The sequence below is a fragment of the Panthera pardus genome, unplaced genomic scaffold (assembly GCF_024362965.1).
Source record: "Panthera pardus isolate Hobbes unplaced genomic scaffold, ASM2436296v1 HiC_scaffold_2, whole genome shotgun sequence".
NCBI classification, from domain to species: domain Eukaryota; kingdom Metazoa; phylum Chordata; class Mammalia; order Carnivora; family Felidae; genus Panthera; species Panthera pardus.
Window position 1 is genome coordinate 50,379,455 of NW_026526765.1, and position 24,240 is coordinate 50,403,694.

General features: G+C 36.0%; 1 protein-coding gene across 1 annotated transcript in view; it reads right to left on the reverse strand.

Moving 5' to 3' along the window:
• The window catches only part of RNF145 (ring finger protein 145), a 58,444-nt gene that overhangs the window by 20,661 nt on the left and 13,543 nt on the right, over positions 1–24,240 (reverse strand). Inside the window, exons 3-5 of the mRNA XM_019433746.2 lie at positions 21,791–21,899; positions 8,369–8,460; positions 1,018–1,253 (exon numbers count right to left, since the gene is read on the reverse strand). Of these exons, the coding sequence (XP_019289291.2) occupies positions 1,018–1,253; positions 8,369–8,460; positions 21,791–21,899 (437 nt within the window). The remainder of the gene's footprint in view (positions 1–1,017; positions 1,254–8,368; positions 8,461–21,790; positions 21,900–24,240) is intronic.

Consider the following 24,240-nt stretch of genomic DNA (forward strand, 5'->3'; position numbering starts at 1 on the left):
GCTCTTCACGGAGTGTGAAAATAACTTCCTCTTCTCTGAAAGACCTACTTTTAGGAAAACTGCCCAAGTTAATCATTACGTAAGATGAACAAAGAAGGCAGAATCAGGCTAAAGCTAAGAGTAGAGGTAAATTTTTCCGGGAAATCTGTCCCTGGGGCTACGACGACGACGACAACAACAACAACAAAACCCACTTCACTTAGCAGTTTCAGTTTGGTCAATCTGAGAGCATCCTGTACCTTAAGGTCACATACATACAGTCGAAAGGTAGTAAAGAATGTCCATTTTAACATTTTGTTTTTATATATCAATGTCAGTTTTAGTATCTATTTTACATACTGAAACTTATCAATTAAGGCAAATGGAAATAGATAAATATCTATTGTTTCTGTCTGGGAATAATCTGTTTTAGAGCAAAGGTTAAAAAAAGTAGGATAAGGCAGAAGCACATCATGTTGGCAACATCAGTATATCTAAGCAAAATCCATCATAGTATAAGCAACTTAACTTCTCAGTTTACATAAATTAAGCAAACTTAGGGGGAAATAACTGTAGGCACAGACTATAACCAGGAGAAAAACCAGGATTTGACCCCTTGATTTTCAATTCTGTATTACTTTGGTCTTTGTTATAATACTCAACACATACAGAATACTGTCTGCCTGGCACCAAACTCACTTAAATCTCAGAGCAACCCTATGAGTTAGGTACAACTGTTATTATTAGCTCCATTTTATGGATAAACCAACTTAAGTGACTATCCCCAGGTTACACAGCTAGTAAACAACAGTGCCAGAGTAAAAACCCAGACACTCTGCTTCCACAGAATCCCTTTACTGCCTCTCTATACAACACTTCATAATAAAAAATCTTACATGTTCCTAATTAGGTTGCTATTTAAAAACTATCCAACAGAATGTTACCATAACCATGACTGAAATAACAAGGAGCTAAACCTTTAATATAACTAGTATTTATGCAGAATTTTATCTACCTGTGTGTGGTTGTCAGTCTTACCTGAACCAATTCTCTGTATGCAGACTTAGCAAGGTTATAAGGTACTAAAAGATTAGACCCAAGAAAATAGAGAACTTCCAATCCAGTAAAAATCATAGCAAATTTGTTGATGATAACAATGGTCTCCAGAGGAACAAGGCAGAGTCGTGCTAGCAGGGGAAGCATGTGAGCTGAAAACAGCCAAATCTGCTTCGTTTTCATGACACAGGAACATAAAGTACACACCACCAACTGACCTAGAATGGGGAGGAGAATGCATTTAAGATTTGGTATTCACAAAACAAAAGCAAAAGATAATGCCAATAAGGATGATGACACAGCTTTTGAAAAAGTCTAATTAAGATCTCCTAGGTAACAGTCTAAATCAAATTTTTACCTCATATGACCATAATTACATATTCATATGTCCCGTCAATTCTGAGCATCAATTCCCTAGGTACTGATCTGAAAAAAGCAGTACAAATATCCACTAGTCTTCATCACATTTCAGATGACATATATAATACAAAAAACGTTTTTTTAAATGTCTAGCTCAGTATTATAATAATTCAAGTACTACTGTTTACATATAGCTCTTTTCACAAAGGTCCATCAATATTTAATTGTTCTGGTTGATAGGTAAAAGCATAAAATCCAAGAGATACAGTTACTTCTCTAAGATCATGACGCGACAAAATTCATTGAGATTTTCAAGCTTTAATTACATTTACAGGATCATGCAAGCCTTCCCAAAGGACTCAATAATGAGAGTAAAACTTTGTTTAAGCAACAAATTCTTCTCAGATGATTAGGCATGATCATTATAGAAAAGTCAGAAAATACAGAGAAATAAAAAGGGAAAACTCAATTTCTTATAGTCCAGTATCTTTGGCCCATTAATTAAAGCACTGCATAGAGAGTCTAAGCATTGTGTCTGAAACCTAGTAAGTGCTCAACAAAAATTAGCTATTCATACTGTTTTCAGATTTATTCTATGCAAGTGAATATACAAATGTTTTATTATATAAATGAGATTACAGTGTACACACTACAGTTTTTTCAGTTAATACATATAATCCATGTAGCTCTCCCCATACCAATAAACATATACACTTTTTTTTTTTAGTTGTATGGTATATTACACTGAATGTGTATGAAACAGTATTAGCATTTGGCTGTTTTCAAATAGTTCATAATTATAAAATGCTTTGTTATGAATAAGCCTGATGTTTATCGCTTATGACATCCTCATATACTTGGAGCACATTTCCTAATATCTTCTTAGACTAAATTCCTAAAAGTGTAATTACTGAGTCAGAAGAAACCTTTAAGACTTTGACACATACAATCAGACGGCCCTACAGAAACAAAACACCCAGGGTACAGGGTGTGCATTTTTCTACTGACTTGCCAACAGTAAAAATAATTTAAAGAAGGAATATTTCCTAAGATTTTCTAAATATTGCATTTTGTTGATTACCAATTACAAATAAGTACATAAAAATAATTTGCAATTATTTGGTGAAATGCTTGTTTACATTCTTTGGCCATTTCTACTGGGGAATGTAGCCTTCTATGTTTTGGCTAAGATATTAATTTCCTTTGTCACATGACTATATTTTCCCAATGTATTATTTGAATATTTTAATAATTTTTCTCTTACAGAAGTTTTTACTGTAAATAGCCAAACCTATCAAACCTTTTCCTTCATGGTTTCTACCTTTGGTGCCATGGTTAATCACATGGGTTCTCCTACTTAAGATTATACAAGTAATCACCTACATTTAAAAAAAAAATTTTTTTTAATGTTTATTTATTTTTGGGAGAGAGACAGAGTGTGAGCGGGGAAGGGCAGAGAGAGAGGGATATAAAGTAGGCTCCAGGCTCCGAGCTGTCTGCAGAGCCTGATATAGGGCTCGAACTCACGAACCATGAGATCATGGCCTCATGGCCAAAGTCGGATGCTTAACCTACTAAGCCAACCAGGTGCCCCACCTACGTTTTCTTTTATTATTCTTTAATTTAAAAATTAATACATTTGGAATTTATTTTAGAATAATTTATTTTAGAATTTCAGTACTTACAAATCTTCACTTAATATAACCAGGTGATTCAAGCGTAAGAAACACTACTGTCCCATGAAAGACAAAAACCAAAACAAACAAAAAAGATCTCAGAGGAAATGGATAATTCAAGGAATAAAAGAAAGCTTCAAAGAGATAAATGATATATCTATGAAATAAAAAAAGACTGTCATAATAAAAAGAATTCAATGAAAAAAGTTCCTGGATATTAAAAATATACAACAACAAAAAAAGATCTAAGTGTGTTTTTCCAGATGTTTTAATCAGTTGTCTCAAAACTAGCTACTGGAATCGTCCAATTCTTTTCTTATTACTTTGAAATGCCATTCTAGTATACCTTAAAATTTTTTGTATATTTGAGTCTGTGTCAGAACTTGCTATTTTTTTTAAATTTGAGAGTGAGTGAGCACACGTGAGGGGGGAAGTGCAGAAAAATGAGAGAGAGAGAGAGAGAGAGAGAGAGAGAGAGAGATAGGGAGGAGGTGGAGGAGGAAGAGGAGGAGGAAGAAGAAGAGGAGGAAGAGGAGGAGGAGGAGGAGAAAAAGAAAGAATCCCAAGCAGGTTCCAGGCTGACAGCAGGGAGCCCAATGCAGGGCTCAATCTCAGGAACCATGAGATCACGACCTGAGCTGAAACCAAGAGTTGGATGTTTAGCTTACTGAGCTACCCAGGCACCCTAGAAATTGCTATTTTTTTTTTTCAACACTCTACTCTGATGACAGTACCACACTGTCCACTGTCCCATTTCACTGACTGGACAAGTCTCCTCTCATTGCTCTTATTAAAATTTTATGAAAATTCTTGAACATGTTATCTTCCAGATTAAGAATCATATAGTCAAATTCTCTTCCTTCTTGCCAATGAAGGGCAAAACAATACTTTGAGATTTTTGTTTTGTGTTCAATCTGTACTACTGTTACAAGAATACGAAAATGACAACCATTTTTACACAAAGCTAAAAACATTTATTAACAATCTACCATGTTATAATGTGGTATTTTCTCCCACAAATATTAATTTTAGCCTTTAAAGAACTGATATCTAAATAATGTGAAAAATATTCATAAATGTATAAAAGGAGGAAAACCCACAATACTAAAAAAAAATAAATAAAAGCAAAACAAAACAGGAGGAGTGGCCACCAAGTGAGATATGAGAACAACATTTTAGGGCACAGAAAACAAAGAGATAGGAGGCAACGAACTGTGGTTTTAAGCCAAGCCATTACTCTTTTCCCCACCCTGGGGGGAAGACTGAGGTTTACAGGAGAGACTGCAACAGGCACCTGGACATGACCATGCACAGCCCCGAGCAGAGAGGAGATGCCCAAATGAAAAGAGGGGATTAAAACAAAAGTCTGTACCCTGAGAAATGAAATCTTTCTAGATATCCAAACATGCTGCCATGTTTATTGTTACCCATTCTAGTCACTGACATCAGCCTCCCCTACAGGGAATAGAAAGATTCCTATTTGGGGAAAATGACCAAGTCCAAGTGAAAAGACATACAAATACTCAAAAACAGCCAATCCCACTTGAACATCAACTGTGAAACATACCAGTTGGTAAGCCCTAAAGAGATTCTAATCAACAACTTAACTCACTTTAATACAAATGATCAGCTAAGGACCTCCAGATATTTAAATAAAATTTATGGTTTAATCAGCCTCAGATGAGGCCTAGAAATCAGTATTTATAAATCTGTACCAAATATAACCAGGATTCAAATCCAGGCTTAAGAAACACTACTATCCCATGAAAGACAAACACCAAAAAAAACAGAAAAAAAGATCTCAGAGGAAATGGATAATTCAAGAATAAAAGAAAGCTTCAAAGAGATAAGTGATATACCTAAGAAATAAAAAAAAAGACTCTCACAGTAAAAAGAAACTTCAATGAAAACAAGCTCATGGATATTAATAATATACAACAAAAAAAGGTACAATAAAAGGGCTGGAAGATAAAGTTGGGAAATCTCAGAAAGTTAAACAGAAGACAGAGAGGGGAGAAAAAAAGGAAAATAGAACAGTAAGAAAGTTAGGGGGTCAATGTAGGAGGAACATTACCCAGTTCACAGGATTTCTAGAGAGGGCCAAGAGAGAAAGTAGCAGGGCCAACACAGCTGTGACTAGAAAGGAGAGGCCTGTGGGGAGCTGGTACAGGAACGTGGAACAGAGTGGTACAGAAGAGAGCCAGTGTTTGTCATAAAACTGGTAGGTCTCAACTTTTAAAAACAAGCGTATTTCTTTGATTAAAAAATTAGCAAAAACTCGAAAAGAAAGTACTCAGAGGAAATGCTTTAATGCTAGGAATAATTAGGAATGTTCACTCTCACACATTTTATTTTCACTGTACTCACAGCTATAATATTTAAATTTCCCGTTCAGCATGATATAAACTTCCTCTACACTCTGAAAATTCCCCGAAATCTATGCCAACACATTCAGTGCTCAACTCTGGGGTTGCAGACTTCATTTTCTTTCAGAGAAGACTATGACTCATATGCTACGATTCTCTTTAACAGAAGACCACTTCTCCTATTTAGGTGAAAAAAGGAAGGAGCGGAAATCTTTCCTATAGCTCCAAAAGAACGGGAAGTTGTTTAAATTGATGTGCCTATTCCAATTGGTAATTCTGAATAAATCAAAATCACAAAGTAATCTTTGGATTTCAGGATTCCACTATTAGAAATAGCTCCCAGAAGTCTGCAACTCTAAGAAATGATGGCATATTAATACTACTCAGTTTTTCATTAAAAGCTCATTAATGAAACAGAAGAAAATAGAAAGTACCTTTAAAATCCAAATTGGAAGAAAATATAGTGCTTAACAGTTTATGGATTTTATTTCCAATTAATTGAATCTTAGCTGAGTAAACAGAGTATCATAGCTACTGATGGCAAAAATTTAAGGAAATGTTTCAAGTTTGTACTATATTGCATCCATCACGGAATAAAAATACCTTACGAGCTCTTTAACCTTTCAAATATAACCTTTCAAATACACTTGACGCTTGCACAATGCAAGGGCTGTTCAATGTTCAACATTGTTCAACAATGTATTTGTTCAACGATGCAGAGTTGAAAATGCTTGCATAACTTTTGACTCTCCAAATATTAACTACTTAAAGCCTACAGCCTACTGTTGACTGGAATTCTTACCAATAACATAGCACGTATTTTGTATGTTATATGTAATACATACTATATTCTTATATAATAAAGTAAGCTAAGGAAAAGAGAACGTTATTAAGCAAATCCTAAGGAAAATGATTTTAAAATCCACTCTGTGAAGGGACTCCTGGGTGGCTCAGTCTATCAAGCATCCGACTCTTGGTTTCAGCTCAGGTCATGATCTCACAGTTGGTGAGATCAAGCCCTGCATCGGGCTCTGTGCTGACAGCGTGGAGCCTGCTTGGGATTTCCTCTCCTTCTCTCTGCCCTTTCCCCATTCACTCACTCTCTCTCTCTCAAAAAAAAAATACACATTAAAAAATTATTTAAAATCCACTCTGTGAAGTTTAGTGTTCTCCTGCCCCTAAGCCAGATCCTATAACTTTTCTAATCTAACTTAGGTTACACAGTCCCAATTGAACAATGACTAAAACTCTGAAACTGATTTAGTTCAGGCTTTTCCCTTACATTAGCTCAGGCCTCCTATGGGACTATAGATGGAAAACCTGCAACTGTGAGGGGGATGAAGAAGTTATGGCAGGCTTTGCCCTCTTTCTCTGCCAGCACCACTGCCCTCTCCTCCTGACTTACCTAGGCTTGAAGCATGTAGGAAAGAAGGAGAGTGGGTAGTAGGAAATTCTTACTGGACTATGCTCTTACAGAGATTGGGTGTTGGTGCTCCCTGAAGCTGGAACACTTAAAACTTATCCTCTTTTCTCTTGAGCATTTTTATGGGTTCTTCTCAGATTGTTCCCATCACGGTGGCTCTCCCACCCTTAGTATTTGTTATGTACCCTTCCTCTGGCTGTTTCTGGTTCTTTGCTGAACTCTTGGAGGTTCAATCCCTGTTGGAGTCTTATCCTTCTAAAGTCCCTCTTAGAAAGACCTAAAAAAAAATCCCATAGACTCTTGGAGCCCTTAACTAGTTCACAAGAAATTAACATCCTTTGCCTACCCAGATTAGAAGATACAAAAGAACCCCAAAAGACATTTTCACTATATCCATAGTCAGAAAACTCACAGCAAGCCAACTCACTCATACATATATATATATATATATATATATATATATATATATATATATATTAACAATAAATATATATTATATAACAACATACCCCATAGATTATCATATAAAAACATTCAATCTGCATTTAAAGAAGACATTTTGCATCCTTTTTTGTACTAAGTCTTAGAAAGTAGGTATGTGTGTTTTACACTTATAGTGTATCTTAATTTGGACTAGCCACATTTCAAGAGCTCGATAGCTACATTTAATTTTATTTTTTTAATGTTTGCTTATTTATTTTGAGAGAGAGAGAGAGAGTGAGGGAGGTACAGAGATAGAGAGAATCCCAAGCAGGCTCCACACTGTCAGCACAGAGCCTGACGTGGGGCTCAATCTCACGAACCATGAGATGATGAGCTGAGCTGAAATCAAGAGTTGGACACTTAACCGATTAAGCCACCCAGGTACCCCATATGTGGCTAATTTTGGATGGTGCAGCTTTAGACTTTCAAAGTGTGGGTCAGTTCACAGTATCCCCCCCTAAACCACAGAAGACATGTGACTCTCCAAATGGTCTTCTGCTGACTTCTCTAAATGTGAATGGTTGGGGAGGTATTTCAGAGCAAACAGCTCTCTAAAGAAATTCTCCTTAATCTCCAACATTTAATTTTGCAAGACCCTCTATATGGGTGAGTGTAAAAGTCATAAAATAGATTTTCTCTCACTTCCTTTTCTATAATTCCGGCATGGTAGGCAGGGTCTAGTACATCACTTGGGACTCTCTATATTATTTTTGGGTCTTAGCTAACACTCCTATTTTTAACATTCTACTACCTAAATATTTCAATCGTGTCTCAAGTTCTTGACATTTCTGGCAATTTACTTTTGAATACAGTGATGGCTCTCAATAACAATAAAGACATTACATATTTAATTTTAATCTTATAAAATAATAATTAGCTTTATTTAAAAATTAACCTTCTAAATCGTTAAAATATCATTAAAAAAACACAAGCAACTATAGGCTACGTATGATTATTAGCATGTAAAAAAAATAATAAGTAAGGTTGGTCTCCACCTACACTTTCAATTCTTTTCTAATACTTACCTATTAAGGCTGTGGTAAACCGATTCATGGAGAGAGGTTCTAAATACATGGGTCCTTCATAGGCAGACTCCAGTTCACTCCTGACGTAGTCCCTAAATAAATAAAATGGTAATAACATATTAGATACATACCAAGCACATATGGAAAAGAAAAGCAACTAAAGCACAGTATTCTTATAAAAAGCATATTATGTTAATAACACTTCTTTCCACATCTACATTAAGGAAAATTTTAGGTATAAAAAACTAGGTAAGGATGGTCTTCATTTCCTTCTTCCACGCATGGATCATAATTTACTGCATCTGAATTTTACTATGCAGAGAAGACAGCCAAAAATCTACTCGGTGGGATTTTCTTTTTTCCCATGGCCTTGTTAAATAACTATTCCCAGTAAAAAAACATTTGAGAAACCATCCCTCAACCCTATTACTTAAGTGATAATACCCAATAATATTACATCAAATTTCCCCTCTTCTGGCTCTCTTCCACCATCCCACCTATCTTACTTTCCCCAAAGTTTTATCCCCAATTATTCTTAGTTATAGGTAAAATCACAAACTAAGTAGAAAACTGGCTCACAGGACAATCCTTAAAAATTGTCACTTTCAACTCTATCAAGAATCTATAATTAGACTTATAATAAAGTAGGCTACAGATTTATTTTGAATCAAATTTTAAATCACATCAAATATTCCTTTTAAAATTTAAATGATGTTAAATGACATGTGATTACTGAGAAATAAGTAGAGAAAAAAAAAGTCTTTCTACACTGAGAAAACAGAACTTTCAGTGCACAGCCAAGAAGCACAAAAAGGGAGAATTTAATTTATCAGCAAGTTAAAACAGTAATACTAGAAGACTGTTAAGTTCTTTTGACATCATCGTAAGGAAACTGTGTAAAAAATTCTCCTTTTCTTCAATTATTGAATGCTTTATCCACTGTATTTAAAAGAATCTGAATGTTTCAGTATTTCTGAACAAACCCACAGCTATATTTCCTTTTTCCATGAAATTACTTCCTATTAGGCAATCAAGTTGAATTCCTTTAGTGTAGCACAGCCAAAAAAGAAATGACCCTTACATAATCCAAAAGGAGAATACTGTCAAAAAACCAAAATAAGTTTTATGAACAGAAGCAGTTTGGGGGACAATTTACAAAAATCAATAATGGACCTAAATTCATGGGAGATTTAGTAATTCTCCTCTATCACTCTATGATGACCACTTCTAACAAATAATATATTAATAGTCTCTTTTTACTGAAATTCTCAAGACGAATGATTTTAATGCAGTGCTGGCCAACCAGGGGTGATTTTGACCCCAAGGGGCATTTTGCACTGTCTGAAGACATTTTTAGCTGTCACAATTTAAAAAGGTTGGGGGTACTCCGAGCACCTAGGCCAAGATGCTGCCACAACATCCTATCTACAGTGCATAGGACAGCCCTATAACAAAGGATTACTCAGTCCAGAGGTCAGTGCTCAAAACCCTGTGAGAAGTACAAATGCTACACATGCAAATAACATATAAATATCTGAATGCTACCTTACTAGATAACCACCAACATAAAATTACTACATTTTACAAAGTTTTAGGACAGAAAACTGAAGAATTAAGAGAATTATGAAATTTACAATAAAATACACATATAAATATCACTTAAAATTTATGAAGTCTTTGAAAATGCTATTAAAGAAAAAAATTTATCTTTAAAAAAGTTTATTTAGTCTTTATTTATTTTTAATAGAACACAAGGCAAGTGAGGAGTAGAGAGAGAGGGAGACACAGAATCTGAAGCAGGCTCCAGGCTCTGAGCTGTCAGCACAAAGCCTGATGCAGGGCTTGAACCCACATACCATGAGCTCATGACCTGAGCCTAAGTCAGTCGCCCAACCGTCTGAGTCAACCCAGGTGCCCCCAAATAAATTCGTATTTAAAAGAGCTCTAATTCTGAGTCCAAGACCTCTGAAGGCAAATAATTTCTTTGTGGCCATCTCATATTCCTCTCCAACAGATCCAGTTAAAAGAGGGGAAACCCACAAAGACAAAAAGCAGACTGATGCTTGCCAGGGGCTGAGGAGGAGGGGAGGGGAGGGAAAATGGAAAGGACGTAATATGTACTGGGTTTTATCATGGGGTGATGGTTGTACATTATGAATGTACTATATGCCAATGAACTGTTCACTTTAAAGGTTAATTTTATGTGAATTTCACTTCAATAAAAAGGGAATGGGGTGACTACAGGAATTCCATCCCCAAGAGGAAGAGCCAAAAGGTGTCCCCGAAGGGTTCAGTGCCCAGGAAATCTTTCCTAGTAACGTGGGCAGTGGAAACTGCAGAGTTGGTCTCCCTGACATGTTTTCTCTCCCTTGTTTGCTTCTGTCATCATATTACTGATGTTTCATATATAACTCAGCAAACCCATTACTCTAGAATTTCTTATTGCCGAGACATTTGTTAATTGTTTTGCATTATTTCCTAGCCTACTTTAGTTTATTTTTTAGCACTTCTTTGTCTTCTTTAGAGCCTCTAATCTTAAATTCTGACTTTACATAACAAAACCTGTAAGGAAAATCAACTTTCTCCATGTTTTTTGGCCTCACAAAAAATATACCGTATACATAGTATGTTGTTAGCACACTGCTACCCTCTGGGAATACTACAGTAGACAGGAAAGTAACAATTCCTGTTAGCATGAAGCTTACAAACCAGGGAGACCTACAATTACTAGATTAATACTAATAATAATTACAATTATATAATTACAATTACAATAATAATTATAATTGTGATAAATGCTATAAAAATATAGAATGAGGGGCACCTGGGTGGCTCAGTCGGTTAAGTGTCCGACTTCAGCTCAGGTCATGATCTCACAGTTTGTGAATTCAGGGCCTCGCGTTGGGCTCTGTGCTGACAGCTCAGGGCCTGGAGACTGCTTTGGATTCTGTGTCTCCTCTCTCTGCCCCTCCCTGCTCCCGCTGTCTGTCTGTCTGTCTCTCTCTCAAAAATGAATAAAAATGTAAAAAAATTTTTTAATACAGAATGATTTTTTTTCTCTTTTTCACTCTCTGTATTTCGTGACTTTGTGATTTAGTGAAATTATAGGGGACTAAGGGAGATCTGTCTTCCAAAAGAATAATCAACCGTTAGGCCTTAAAGACAACACCACAGTGTTGAACAGCTTCTTACCACTAGCTCTCTGGGCTGCTCTCCTCTAGAACCCTAAGAGAACAGCTCTCCTCAATGCTGCAGCCCCTCCTCAATGCTACTGGAACAATCATCCTACCACAGAAATTAACACCTTCTCGAGGTACCTCAGACCCTTTCTCCTTTGCTCCACTCCTGTCTCTCAAGATGGGCCTTCACAATCTTTCCTGTCTGGCTGACTTATCAGTAAGCCCCACCTCAAGAAAGACGGCCAGGCCCAGAAAGTCTGTAGTCCCTCTTTGGTCCCACTGAGCTTGGCTTGCCAGAGCCAGGGCAGTGGCTTTGGTGAGGGCTAAACTACTGGTCTCACCAAGGAGCCACTACTGAGCTGTCCCTTTTGAAAGAAGAATCTGGGCATTGTTGCACCCCAAACTATCCAAGAGAACTTTAACATGGATCAGTATCTGAACAAAGATCTCCAAGTTATGAACAACTTCCCAGCATCTCATGCTGACAATGTAAACTCTTCATTACTAGTCTCTCAACAAAGTGGGTCATTCACAATATAAATAAACAAGATAGAAAGCCAAATAAAAAGAATCCAGAGAAGGAATTATCCAAAATTCCATGAGTCATTTTAGTCCAAAAATTACTCTGATTCAGTAGCCATGAAATTCTAATTTTTAATAGAATTTAGTGAGTATTTTACAATTGAATCAGGGGCACCTGCGTGGCTCGATCTGTTAAGCATCTGACTCTTGGTTTCAGCTCAGGTCGTGATCTCACTGTTCCTAAGTTCAAGCCCCCTATCAGGCCCAGTGCTGAGAGTGCAGAGCCTGCTTGGGATTCTCTCTCTTACCTCTCTGTTTCTCAAAATAAATTAATTAAAAAAAAAAAAACTTAAAAAAAAAAGACTGAATCAGATGAAATGTTCAAAAGCAGTATATGGTTTTGTTTTTTGTTTTTTTTTAAGATTTACTTTTTGTGGGGAGGCACCTGGGTGACTCAGTAGGTTAAGCATCTGACTCTTGATTTCAGCTCAGGTCATGTCTGATGGTTCGTGGGAAATCATGTTGGCATGGAGCCTGCTTGGGATTCTCTCTCTCCCTCTCTCTCTCTGCCCCTCCCTGCTTGCACATACATGCTCTCTCTCTCAAAATAAATAAATAAACTGTAAAAAAAAAAAAAGGTTTTTTTTTTTTTTTTTTTTAAGTAATCTGTACACACAACCTGGGGCTCAAACTCACAAACCCTAAGATCAAGAGTTGCACACTCCACTGACTGAGCCAGCCAGGCGCCCCCAGTATTTGATTTTTCAATTTAGGAGATTTAAACAGTAAAATGTATTAAGTTGGTAGGAAGCAAGAATCCCTGTCATCTACTTGTAACTGAATTAAATCTTTCCCTTCCTAAACTTTTTTTCATTTGTGCAATTTGTGCAATACTGACATCAATCCTGAGCACTAATAAACTAAACACTTTGAAAATCTACTTCTCTAGTTCCCTATGATAGCCTATTCTCCAGTGACTGAAATTGCTTTGGGTCTGAGGAGTGTATAAGATACATGTAAAGGGCCTCAAGGATAGCTTGCTTTAGGAAAATACTTGCTATAAAGAGAAGCATACAAGTTATAAAGAATAAGTAACAACAATAAAACCTAGAAGCTTACCAATTCACCAACTGACCTTGTAACAATCTCTTAAGCAACCTGAACAACCTAGGAACAATCTGTACATTCTGGCCACTTAAAAGCTTTCAAATGGTTTAATTCCAAAGAAACCTAATCTACTTTTACAGAGAATAAAGCTGTGAGCCCTTGAAGTTATCTTATGGAATATGTGCAAACAAAAGGCACTGAGCTCAATTTAAGAGATCCCAGATACTGAGATGTCCAACCCCTGGATCTGAGTACCTACTACACCCTAAGAAATGTACTAGTAATTGAATAATAATAGTTCATTTACTCGGGGCTTAATTATTTAAATCATCTCAGCCACCCTGCCCCTCTCTTTAGGTGCTTTCTGATCCCCTACTCAAATATTTAGTGTCTGGATCTGATAATGTTCAAAAGAAGAAAACATATCAAATACTGAAATGGGTCAATTTTATTCCCGTCAAAATTAAATTTTAAGTATATAATGATAAAATTCATTTTAACAATTCCTTTATCTAATAGCAGTGGTTCTCATCTGAGGAAAATTTTGTTCCCCAGGAGATCACACTGGCAATTAGGGGTGCTTTTTGGTTTCAGCACTGCTGGGGAGTGGTGCTCTACAAATAGTGAGCAGACAGAGGCAAGTTAGCATTCTGTAATACACAAGACTGCCCCCACAGCAAATCAAGACCTAGCCCAAAATGCTAACAGTCCTGAAATACAGAAACTTTAAATTAGACAAGCTTTCATGAAATGGGGAGCTAATTATCTACATTTCACACATAAATAACTCTTGGGAAAGTTTTACATTTGAAACAACACTTACATACCCAAGACTAGGATGAAAAGGAGTATGCTTTCAATCTTGTGAAACCCATGGGCTCTAATTTAAATTATACATACACAAAACTGATATGATAGTTCATAAATCTAACAATAAAACAAAGAATTTAAGAATATTAAAGTTTAAAACTTTTACAAAAAAACAATTGTGATGTAAACCAAGACCACACCCCTCATAGGAATGGTCATGTCAGTTATAGTTTTTCTTTTTTCCCTGTAGTTCTGGATAGTTTCAATTTTATTTATTTATTTTTTTGTGTGAATATAATTTATTGCCAAATTGGCTTACATACAACACCCAGCAGTTGTCTTTTTATCCAATGGAAAAAAGACAGTCTCTTTAACAAATGGTGCTGGGAGAACTGGACAGCAACATGCAGAAGAATGAAACTAAACCACCTTCTTACACCATACACAAAAATAAACTCAAAATGTTAATTAAAGACCTAAATGTGAGGCAGAAAACCATCAAAACCCTAGAGGAGAGGGGCGGTTGGGTGGCTCAGTAGGTTGAGCGTCCGACTTTGGCTCAGGTCATGATCTTGCAGTTTGTGGGATGAAGCTCCGCGTTGGGCTCTGTGCTGACAGCTCAGAGCCTGGAGCCTGCTTTGGATTCTGTCTCCCTCCCTCTCTCTCTGCCCCTCCCCAACTCCTGCTCTCTCTCAAAATTAAATGAACATTAAAAAAAAATTTTTTTTAAACAAAAAAAAAAAACCCTAGAGGAGAAAGCAGGCAACAACCTCTTTGACTTCAGCTGCAGCAAATTCTTACTCGACACATCTCCAAAGGCAAGGGAATTAAAAGCAAAAATGAACTACTGGGACCTCATCAAGATAAAAAGCTGCACTGCAAAGGAAACAATCAACAAAACTAAGAGGACACCGCCGGAATGGGAAAAGATACTTGCAAATGACATACTGGATAAAGGGCTAGTATCCAAAATCTACAAAGAACTTAACACCTGATAAATAATCCACTGTATAGTTTCAATTTTAAAGTAGGATTGATACTGGGAAATACATTCCTTACATCACTCAAAATGAGAAGCACAGTTTAGTAATTTTAAGAATTAAGGAACTTGAAATTTATCAAATTCTAATAAGCTTAAACAGAATATTAAATGTTCATACTATACCAACTATGGCCATGAATTTTCAAAAGTTTAGTTTCTCTGAACTAAAAGCTATATCCATTCTAGACATACTCTAAACAAGTTTTTATTCACTTAAGGATAATTAGCTTCATTATTTCTTAAATACATGTCTTAAGGGAAAATAGAAACTCAGCTTTTTGAAAGCTTATGAAATTTTCAATTTAAGAAATTAATATTTCCAAATGACTTATCCTATAGCCAGTTTTTCAAGTACCAAGTTAATTATTTAAATTATCCAAGTATCGATTCTCCTTTGTAGAACCATACTACACTTTGCCTGATATAACCAGACTAGAGTGAATGGTAAAAAATATTTGTAAATTGTATAATTGTATAAAGGAGTTGTATCTAGCTAGAACTGAGTTGTATTACAACTCCATAATAATAATAATAATGATGATTAAATAATGTTAAATAATAACAATGTTAAATGATTAACAAAGGATCCCAATAAATACTTTTCTAAAAGATTTACAAATGGTTAATGAACACATGAAAAGATGCTCAATATCATTAGCCATCAGGGATGTACAAATCAAGACCACAATGAAATAATCACTTCACACTCACTATGATGGCTATACTAAAAATGACAGATGTCAACAAGTGTTGGCAAGGATGTGAGAAACTAGAACCCTTACACACTACTGGTAGAAATGTAAAATACTGAAGACACTTCAGAAAATTAGTATAGCAGTTCCTCAAAAGGTTAAATGCAATTCCACCCCAAAGTATATGCCCAAGAAAAAAAAGCATGTCCACAAAGCCTACTCATAATGTTCACAGCACTATTCGTAACAGCCAAAATGTGGAAAGAACCCAAGTGTCCATCAATTGATGGATGAATAAACAAAATGTGGTAATATTCATACAACAGAATACGATTTGGACAGACAAAATACTGATACAATTGCTACAACATGGAAGAAAACATGCTAATTAAAAGAAGCCAGGCACAAAGTACCACACACTGTATATGTCTATATGAAATGTCCAAAATAGGCCAATCCATAGAGACAGAAAATAGACTCACAGTTGCCTAGGCTGGGGGCAAGGGAATTAATGGAAAATGGTTAGTGACTGCTGACAGGTACGGGGTTTCTTTTTGGAGTGATAAAAATGTTCTAAACTAAAGTGTGGTGTGGTCTGTAAAATTCTGTGAGTGTACTAAAACCACTGAGCTGTGTCCCTTAAATAGGTATGTGGATTATATCTCAATAACTTACTTAAAAAAAAAAAAGGATAGCTATAAAGTTGCTACATGAAATGTGAACAATTATGCTTTTTAAAACTAAAAACTTCAGCCTTAATATTTTATAAATGTAATATGTTTAAGCCTCAATATTTATAAATGTGACATATTATGAATAATTAATCAAGGATAACACATCTTTACTAACCTTTTGTGAGACAGCACCATGAAATAAATATTATACTAAGAAAAGACATACTAAAATATTTCATTTCTTGAAATTTGTTAGTTTAATATCAAAACTAACTCCATTAGATAGGCATTATCTTTCTTTACAGGTTCAAAGAAACAACTTGCCAAGGTAATATATTTACTAAGTAGGGAACTAGTTCATACACAGTCTGATTCTAAAACTCATTTTCTTCCCACTAACCATGCTGTCTCCCTAAGAGGACTAAACTAGCAATTAGAAAACCTACATTCAAATTAAAGTCTGAGACTGTTCCTTCCCAGCTATTCACCCACTTCAATTTTTTCTTCTATAAATCCCAAAGGACTGGGATAAGGATCAAAACGGAAAAAAAAAAAAAAAAAAAAGAAATGTTTTTGTATTTTATGTGTGTTATTATAAAATTCTATTATAATTATTTTTACTATTTTAAATAAGTTTGATCTTATAATAAAAACAAACTCTAAACATTAGAAGAAAACATTCCCATAAACTAAAAATCAAAAGTTAAAACTGCCACCAGAAGAATGGTCAGAAAAAGGCTTTCCTTTACCCCTGACATGGTCATGGTCACCTTTATCTTTATATAACAGAATTCTGATCTCTAAAAAAGCCTGGATGGCAACACGGTATATAAAAATAGAGCTACAGACTTTCATCACTACACCACTAAACCACATGGAAACCAAAAAAGCATGAGGGAAAGGGTAGTATCATTGTTTTCTCACCCAGAATTATAACTAATATAGCTCTACCTTCAACTTTAGGATTTTGATGATTAATCAAAGAAATCACATCAACCTAAAAGGCTATCATTATATAGCTATATCATAATACGGATTTGAAAAGTCTTTTTTTAAAGAATGACACACAGGAAAATGCTCATAAAACATGGCTGCGTAATAAAAACAAGACACAAGAATGTTAGTTAAAATTCACTAAGCACTACACCCAAAAAACAAATAATCCAATTAAAAAATGGGCAGAAGACATGAATAGTCATTTCTCCAAAGAAGACATCCAGATGGCCAACAGACAAATGGAAAGATGCTCAACATAACTCACCAGAAGGGAAATGCAAATCAAAACTACAGTGAGGTATCACTTCACACCTGTCAGAATGTCTAAAATCAAAAACACAAGAAACATCAAGTGTTCACAAAATGACCCAGCAATTGCACTACTAGGAATTTATCCAAAGGATACAAAAATGCTGATTCGAAGGGGCACATGCACTCCAATGTTTACAGCAGTGCTATCAACAATAGCCAAATTATGGAAAAAGCTCAAATCTCCATCAATTGATGAATGGATAAAGATGTGGTTTATATATACAATGGAATAATACACAGCGATGAAAAAGAATGAAACCTTGCCATCTGCAACGAGATGGAAGTGGAGGATATGCTAAGCGAAATAAGTCAGAGAAAGACAGATGTCATATGGTTTCTTTCATATGTGGAATCTGAGAAATTCTTTCATATGTGGAATCTGAGATGAACATAGGGGAAGGGGAGGAAAAATAAGATTAAAACAAAGGGAGGCAAATCATAAGAGACCCAAATACAGAGAACAAATTGAGGGTTAATGGGGGTAGGGGTGTCGGGAGTGGGTTAAATGGGTGACGGGCATTAAGGAGGACACTTTTTAGGATGAGCACTGCGTGTCATATGTACAAAATGAATCACTGGGTTCTACACCTGAAGCCAAGACTACACTGTATGTTAACTAACTTGAGAATTAAAAAAAAAAAAAAAAAAAAAAGTAGTTCATAATTCAGAAACTTTAGGCAACTGGGATCTTACTCAGTTGAAGTAAAACTTCAACTGATGAATCTGAAAGATCCTGTAGTTGATACTCTAATTGGATATCTAGGACAGAATTCTTCATAAATTACAAAAAAAAAGATCAGTTCTTCAAACAAACAAACAAACAAAAAAACCCCAAAAAAGTTAAAAATAGAACTACCTTGGGGCGCCTGGGTGGCTCAGTGGGTCAAGCTTCTGACTTCAGCTCAGGTTATGATCTCGTGTGTGTAGGTTTGAGCCCTGCATCGAACTCTGTGCTGACAGCTCAGAGCCTGGAGCCTGCTTCAGATTCTGTGTCTCCCTCTCTCTCTACCCCTCCCCCACTTGCACTCCTTCCCTCTCTCTCAAAAATAAACAAACATTAAAAAAACATAGACCTACCCTACAATCCAGTAATCCCACTACTGGGTATTTACCCAAAGAATACAAAAACCCTAATTCTAAAGGATATATGCACCCCTATGTTTACTGCAGCATCACAACAGCCAAATTATGGAAGCAGCCCAAGTGTCACAGATGAATGGATAAAGAAGATGTGGTATATACATACACAATGGAATATTATTCAGCTATAAAAAAAAGAATGGTCTTGCCATTTGCAACAAGATGGATGGAGCTAGAGAGTATAATGCTAAGTGAAATAAGTCAGAGAAAGACAGATACCATATGATTTCATTCATATGTGGAATTTAAGAAAACAAATGAACAAAGGGAAAAAAAGAGCCAAACCAAGAAACAGACTCTTAACTACAGAGAACTGATGGTTACCAGAGAGGAGGTGGGTGGGGGGAGATGTGAAATAGGTGAAGGGGATTAAGAGTACACTTATGATGAGCACGGAGTACTGTATAGAATTGTTGAATCACTATATTGTACACCTAAAACTAACATAACACTGATGTTAACTATACCAGAATTAAAATAAAAAACTTTAAAAAAAAAAAAAAAGAAAAAATTCACTGAACACTTGTATGTCAGAAATCATGCTAAGAGCTTTACATGCCTTACCTTACTGCACCTTTACGATAGCCCCGTAAGATATTATCAACATTTTACAGGTAAGAAAGTGGAGACCTATCTTTCTGGTGACACTGAGGTTATAGAGTAGTAAATAAAGAACATGGAATTTGAAACTCCCCAATCACCTGTCCACTTATCTAAAAAATACAGCACTCTTAGATGGCCAGGCACTCATCTGTACACGAAAATGATGACTTAGAAAACCCTATACTCTAACTACTGCATTATACTCTACAGACACAATTTTTGCTTAAAAATGAATAAAGACAGGGCACCTGAGTGGGTCAGTCATTAAGCATCTGACTTCGGCTCAGATCATGATCTCAAGGTTTGTGTGTTTGAGTCCCACATCACCTGAGCTCAAGCCCTGCATCAGGTGAGCACGAGCCCTGCTTCAGGTGAGCCCCTCTTCTCTCTCTCTCTCTCTCCCTCTTGTGGGATTCTCTCTCTGCCCCTCGCTCACTTGTGCCCTCTTTCTCTCTCCAGAAAAAAAAAAAAAAGGGAATAAAGATAGAGAAGTGTCTCTACCTTGAACTTGAGCTCAGATTCAGAGGTGTCCTGGGTAAGGCCACAGGAACAGACTGTGTCAGGGTTTGGGGCTGGTGGTAATGGATTGGAAGTACATTCTGTTGTCTGTCTTGGTACTGGCCACTGGACTCCTCTTCTTGGCTATGTGAATAAAGATGCTACGAATCTAATTCATGCTCCCATGAAGGAGTCCAAGACACAGGGAAATACTTGTGTGACACAAAATTAGAAAACTCATGTCTTCACTTTAGGAGTGAAACACAGCTCAACTTGAACCACTGTTAGGATTACAAGAAATGCAGTACTACTCCAATAGGTCCAGTTTTGTAACTGACATCCAAGGACATACCCTGGGCAAGGATAATGGCAGTTAGAGAGTAAAACATCACCTTCCAGGTACCAGAGAAAACTGACCAGACAGGAACTGAGGAGAGAAATGTGAGAAGATGGAGTTTCTGCAAAACGCTTTGGGTCCTTTGAGAAATAACCAGATGAAATTTTAAGGAGGATAAAAGTCCTGCTTCAACAAGAGGGGCCAAGAGTCTGGGACTATTGCTATTTTCGTTCTTTTCGTATCCACAAAAGTGGTAAAAACTAGAAGGTATTAAGAAAATTGGAAGGAAATGCCAGATTTTAACAGGTTTATCTCTGGGTGGTATGATTACGTAATTGTTACTACCTTTAAATTTTCTGTATTTCCCAAAACTCATCTCCAATGAACAGTATTATTTTATAAGAGAGTAAAAAAGTTTCCAAGTCAACCATTCAATTCTAGTAATATAAAAATGCTATTTCTAAGATTAATTTTCAAGCTAACACCAAAATCTGCGTTTCAGACTTCTAGACAACTACTCCTTATTATATATGCAAAGTAACTGTCCCTCTTCTTAGGATTGGGAGTATATTTAATTTTGGTTATACATTTCAATCATAACAAAAGAAATCATACCCTCCAAATTTATTTATACCCGCACCATTACATTTACTGTGTGGCTTTTGGTTCACCTGTATTTTAACATTCCATTCCAAAGTAGGAAGTTCATTTTCATTGGCAGACCAGAGTCTTAAAATTTAGGACTAGCAGACCCAGACAAACACAATATTGCTAAAGATGAAGAAGTTCTGAGCTATACCATGAACCTCATCAGATAATTTATACAAATCATCCACTATATAGGTGGTCGCATCTCATGCCGATTCTCCTGCATCATAAACTTGATTCCCTAAAATGATGAAAATAATCAAGTCTATAATTGTTAAAATATTCTACAGCCTATCTTTGGAAATTCTTGTCTTAGGTGATATAGAAAAGCTCATGAGTATCTCTGTAAACATAATCTTAAGGTCCATTTCATATTAAGATTGTTTTTTTTTTAATTTTTTTTAATGTTTCTTTATTTCTGAGAGAGACACAAAGCACAAACAGGAATGTTTGTTTATTTCTGAGAGAGACACAAAGCACGGACAGGGGAGGGGCAGAGAGAGAGGGAGACACAGAATCTGAGGCAGGCTCCAGTCTCTGAGATGTCAGCACTGAGCCCGACGTGGGGCTCGAACCCATGAACCATGAGATCGTGACCTGAGCCTAAGTCGGACACTCAACCGACTGAGCCACCCAGGCAACCCTCATATTAAGATTGTTTTTAAACGCAGAAATAAAATTTGAGGCATAACCCCAGCTATTATTTCTATAAAATAATATTTACTTAAAAAACAAATATTAAAAGCCCTGTTCTGGAACTTAGCAAAGCCTCAGTTTATTAACAGTGTTCATGAAAAATATTTTATTGGTAATGAAAAACCATATTTGGTCATACATTTCAAAAACAAGGTCACATTCTTACCTGGAGATTTGATGGCCAGCATAGAGGAGCAGGGCAGTCAAAAAATACAGGTAAAGCTGAACCAGATGCTGTCTGGGCAAGGTTAGTAGCACAACACTTAAAATATAACCTGTAGTAGAAATAGAGATTATAAATAAAATATAATTCTAATTTAGTCTTCCAATTAATTATACTAATAAAAAGAACCTGAAGTCAATTACTTTCCAATTAAGTTTCAACAACTTTCAGGTTTTTTACTTCATACCAAAGTAAGTTTAATACAGTAAAAATCACTATGGACTTTTTGTTGAAAACAAAGCATTTTTCACTTTTGTAGCCTTCTCTGTTTTACAATCAAGTATACCACACAAAGGTACAACAGCACTCCTCTCATTATCTACCTTTCCTTGATGTCTACTTACTTGTTCTACACCAATTCTCTCATCCTCTCGTCCCAGAGGAAACACTGCTTAATGTCCCTCTCTAAAGCTGCCTCTTCCACTTGACTCAAGATCTTATTTTTCTAATTCCTAATCTCCTACATCTTCAATCATCCCCCTAACACCAGTGCTCACTTCTCTCTTCAAAGGATATACAGGGCTCTTCTTCCAATCTTGAGAAACTTCTCTTCATGATATTATCTATTTTTCTCATTCCACTGACAAATGTTGTAAACTATCTGTACTAATGCCTCCATTCTCTAACACTCCATTATTTCCTCTTAATTGTCTACAATCTACAAATGCTCTATGAACCTTCTTTGCCCTTCTACTCTAAAAAAAAACTCAGAAGTCAACAACTGCCTACTTGTCAAACCTAAAACACCCTGCTTATCCTTGTCCCAGTAACCACCCTCAAAACTGGCTCTGTGGCATGGATTTCCTTATAACCTCCAAATTCCCCCGCTGCTTTTTACCCCCTCAAATGAACAAAGGAAATTTAGTCCCCAAACTGCTTTTTCCCCTACAAAGTATTTAGCTCAAGCAATTTATGTTGCTGCTTCAAATATACCATTCTAAATGTATGTTATCAACAAAGTTACTGAGAACCTACCTACTGCATATGCCAAAAAAAAAAAAAAAAAAAGCAATCATTTCTTATTCTAAGCAGATATATATCTCACAATGCCTGGGATATAATCCACTTAAATGTTCTCATATACAAGTACAAACTGAGCACCCATCCTCCCTCAACAGGCTGGCTCACCCTCCTTCTCCCCTAAATCCCATTCACTCTGACTCAAACCTGAGTCATCTTTCCGTCATCACCAAGTCCTGCTGAGTCTTCCCCAGTTAAGTGTCTCATGTCACCCTTCCTTTCCAGTCCCTATGCCCCATATCCCAGTCCACTCTCAATATAATAGCATACTAATAGCTATTCTTCTTTCAGTCTCTTTCCATCCTCATTGATCCTACACTTCAGTACAAAACCATCACCTTCATCTAGACAAATCTCTTGCTTAAAAACCTTCAAAAGTTCTTAACTTCTCAGTCTGACAGTCTAGGTCTTGCAATATCTGGTTCTTGTCTACTCTTCCATAACTATTTTCCATTTATTAGCGAGTCTTTATTACGGTACAGATAACCCTTCTTAGTACCCAACGCACCTCTCATGCTTAAAGCTAAGGGGACAGGAGCACTATGCTAGGGACTAAAGAGGTAGAATTCAGATTTCCCACATATCCTAACTTTAAGAACAATCCAGCAGAAACTAGACAGAAGTATTTCTACTAACTTTTAATTTCTTAAAATAATTTCCCCAATTTATTTTTTTAATCCCTATCTCAAAGGACTTTAGAGGTATTTAAAAAGGATGTTTATTATATTTAGCAAGCATGTTTAGTGTTTGTGGCTGAGGATTTTCTATTCAATCTACTGCATGAAAACTCTCCATAAGTTCTCTTTTAATGAACTATCATTTTCCTTTCCAGATATTCCTATCTTTCCCTTTTTGTGCACATCTCATAAAACAGCTGCCAAATCCTCTAGACTAAACATATTGATTTTATTCATTCTTTCAATTATCCACTCAACCAATTATTACATATAAAGTGTGAACCATATGCATTTCTAGACATGAAAGATCCAAACAATAATCATAGTCTAGTGAAAAAACATGGACAAAAGTATGATACAATATTGGTGCTGTAATATACAAATATTAGAAGGGCTATTATTAAGTGATTAAGCTTGACCTGGACTGAGAACAGTGAATTTATCAGGCTAAGAAAAAGAAAAACATTTTAGGAAAAGAGAATAGCAGGCATGAAAACCATAAAAAAAAGGATGTTTTCAGGAGACCATAAACTCTGTAGGCTAGACTAAAATTTGGTGTAAATAAAAAAGTACTGGGAGATGATGCTGATAGAACTGGTGGCTAACACTTCAATATAAAGCCTTGTATACACTCGTAAAGAGTTTAGACTGGGGCAACAGTTCTCAAATCCTTTAGATACACTTTAAGTGAGGTAA